The sequence below is a fragment of the Notothenia coriiceps genome, unplaced genomic scaffold, assembly GCF_000735185.1.
Source record: "Notothenia coriiceps isolate Sejong01 unplaced genomic scaffold, NC01 NC01_scaffold00033567, whole genome shotgun sequence".
Taxonomy (NCBI): Eukaryota; Metazoa; Chordata; class Actinopteri; order Perciformes; family Nototheniidae; genus Notothenia; species Notothenia coriiceps.
In genome coordinates, this window is record NW_011366268.1 from 1 (window position 1) to 2,004 (window position 2,004).

The window sequence follows — 2,004 nt, forward strand, 5'->3', positions numbered from 1 at the left end:
GTCCCTCACAGTCTTTCAGTCCCGCCTCAAAACACATCTTTTCAACTCTGTCTACCCATAAGCCCCCCCCCCTCTCAATCAACTTCCTCTTGACTGCCTTTTCTGTTTTGTTTTGTTTGCCTGTCCTTGTTTGTCTACCTTCCCTCATACTGTAAAGCGTCTTTGAGTTGTAGAAAAGCGCTATATAAATATAATGTATTATTATTATTATCACACTTTTCAAATGCGGTTAATCTCCTACCATCAGCATATTTTGGAGTTTTTTTTTACAAGTATATGTTAATTTGTATGTAGGGTTTTTTCCACAAAATATATATATTTTTGAAAGAGCGAATATAAGAAGAAAACGACCCTGTTTTAGGGTTAGTGAAGCGCTTCTTTAAAGTTACACTCTTCTGGACTGGAAAACAAACTCACCATCAATACTCTCCTGTAATGATAATCACTGATGTTCTCCATAATAACCAGTTTACTTTGTTGAACTTATCATACCAGTACCTCCATTTCTCAACTGCTAAACTTCTTCCTCCTTTAGCTTCTTTTTTGCTGGCAGCCCTTATATTGTATTTACCTATGCTGATAATAAAAAATCAACAACATTATTATCAAGTGGATTCATCATTCAGCACACCTGGGTGAGGGCAGATTTTAATGGAAGGAGACTGGAGTTGGCTTCTCTCAGAAAAATCAAACATTATAATGACAGGGTCCTGCATGAGGCGGGTGGTGCTGGGGGGGGCTGACCTGTGAGCAGGAACAGCACGGTGTAGCTCCGGCTGCCGGCGCCCTGCACCCTCTGCACTCTCAGGTGTGTGTAGCTGTGCTCAGCGGACACCACCGTCGCACTCCTCCCCACCGGCCGCACGCTGTCGTCGGCCAGGAAGTTCTCTTTGACGAAGCGCAGCGCGTTGTCCGAGGCGTTGTGCAGGCCACACTGACACAGGCAGGGAGAGAGAAATACAGATACACACTGGGTCAAATCTAATTATAATATGAAATGAATACCTTACATGCAGGTCAATTCAAGTGCTTAATCCAATCTAACACAACTTGGATCTTGTCATTGTGAAATGGTTTTTAAGGGATGCACGATTTGAAATAGAAAAACTAATTGAGATTATTTTTGATTTAACTCAGAAGATGGCATCGTAAGGGCTCCAACGACAAAAAGCAATAGGATTTTTCTGTTGGATTTGATCATTTTGAAGAAAATATGGCAAAATAAGGCAATCTGATGTTTATGGTACTTACACATTTTGTCCAGCAGGATCATCTCCACATATTAACACCGCTTCATGATTTTTGGATCCTTAATGTCATCTCCAGAATAAAAAGCCAATATAAGGCTGTACACAAACTACAGCACAGTCACATGGCTGCGCATCACATTACTTTGATTTGCACTCCTTATCATTTGACTCTTTCCAGCTCTGTATTGAACTGCAGCACAACTGTTTCAGTTCTAATGTTCCTCTGCATGAGCAAGGTTCTATCCTTGTTCCATATTCATATGATCAGAGTGTTTACCTCTCCTGGATTGGCAACCTTCTCTTGAACCCGTGTGCTCCACTGTAGCGTGTCCCTGTTCAGGACTTTGTAGTTCCCAGAGAATACTGATTTGATGTCAGCCAGGCGGAAGGAGCACACTGCTGAGCGTCCGGAGTTCACAGACCTAGGTAATGGAGGGAAAAACATGAAAGACTCAGTTAGATAACTGTGAGCGAAAGCACCGGTAAGCGAAACCTGACATACACTTTCTATCATCTTCAATGGTTCTTTCAACATGCCTGGTTTCTCTCTCTGTACACTGAGTTAGTTAGATGTAATACAACAGTTGGCGTTTCCTTACGTGTATAGCTCTGCCTCAAGCTTCGGAATACACATGTTGCTAAATACATGAATTTCCCAGTGTTTCTACAACATGTAAGATTCTGTACGATCCCATTTAAATGACACCTCGCAGTGCACAAAAGCACAAATCATTCGAGACTGTCTGTATTTATA

At 41.7% G+C, this 2,004-nt stretch overlaps 1 protein-coding gene across 1 annotated transcript; it reads right to left on the reverse strand.

Moving 5' to 3' along the window:
• Window positions 1-744: 744 nt before the first annotated feature.
• LOC104961648 (semaphorin-4A-like) lies at window positions 745-1,695 on the reverse strand (the record flags this gene model as incomplete). The annotated part of the gene is made up of 2 exons (XM_010789975.1): window positions 1,528-1,695; window positions 745-934 (listed from the first exon to the last, which is right to left on the reverse strand). Coding segments are annotated over exons 1-2 (358 nt in total), but the record flags the coding sequence as incomplete, so codon positions are not given.
• Between the last annotated feature and the right edge of the window lie 309 nt (window positions 1,696-2,004).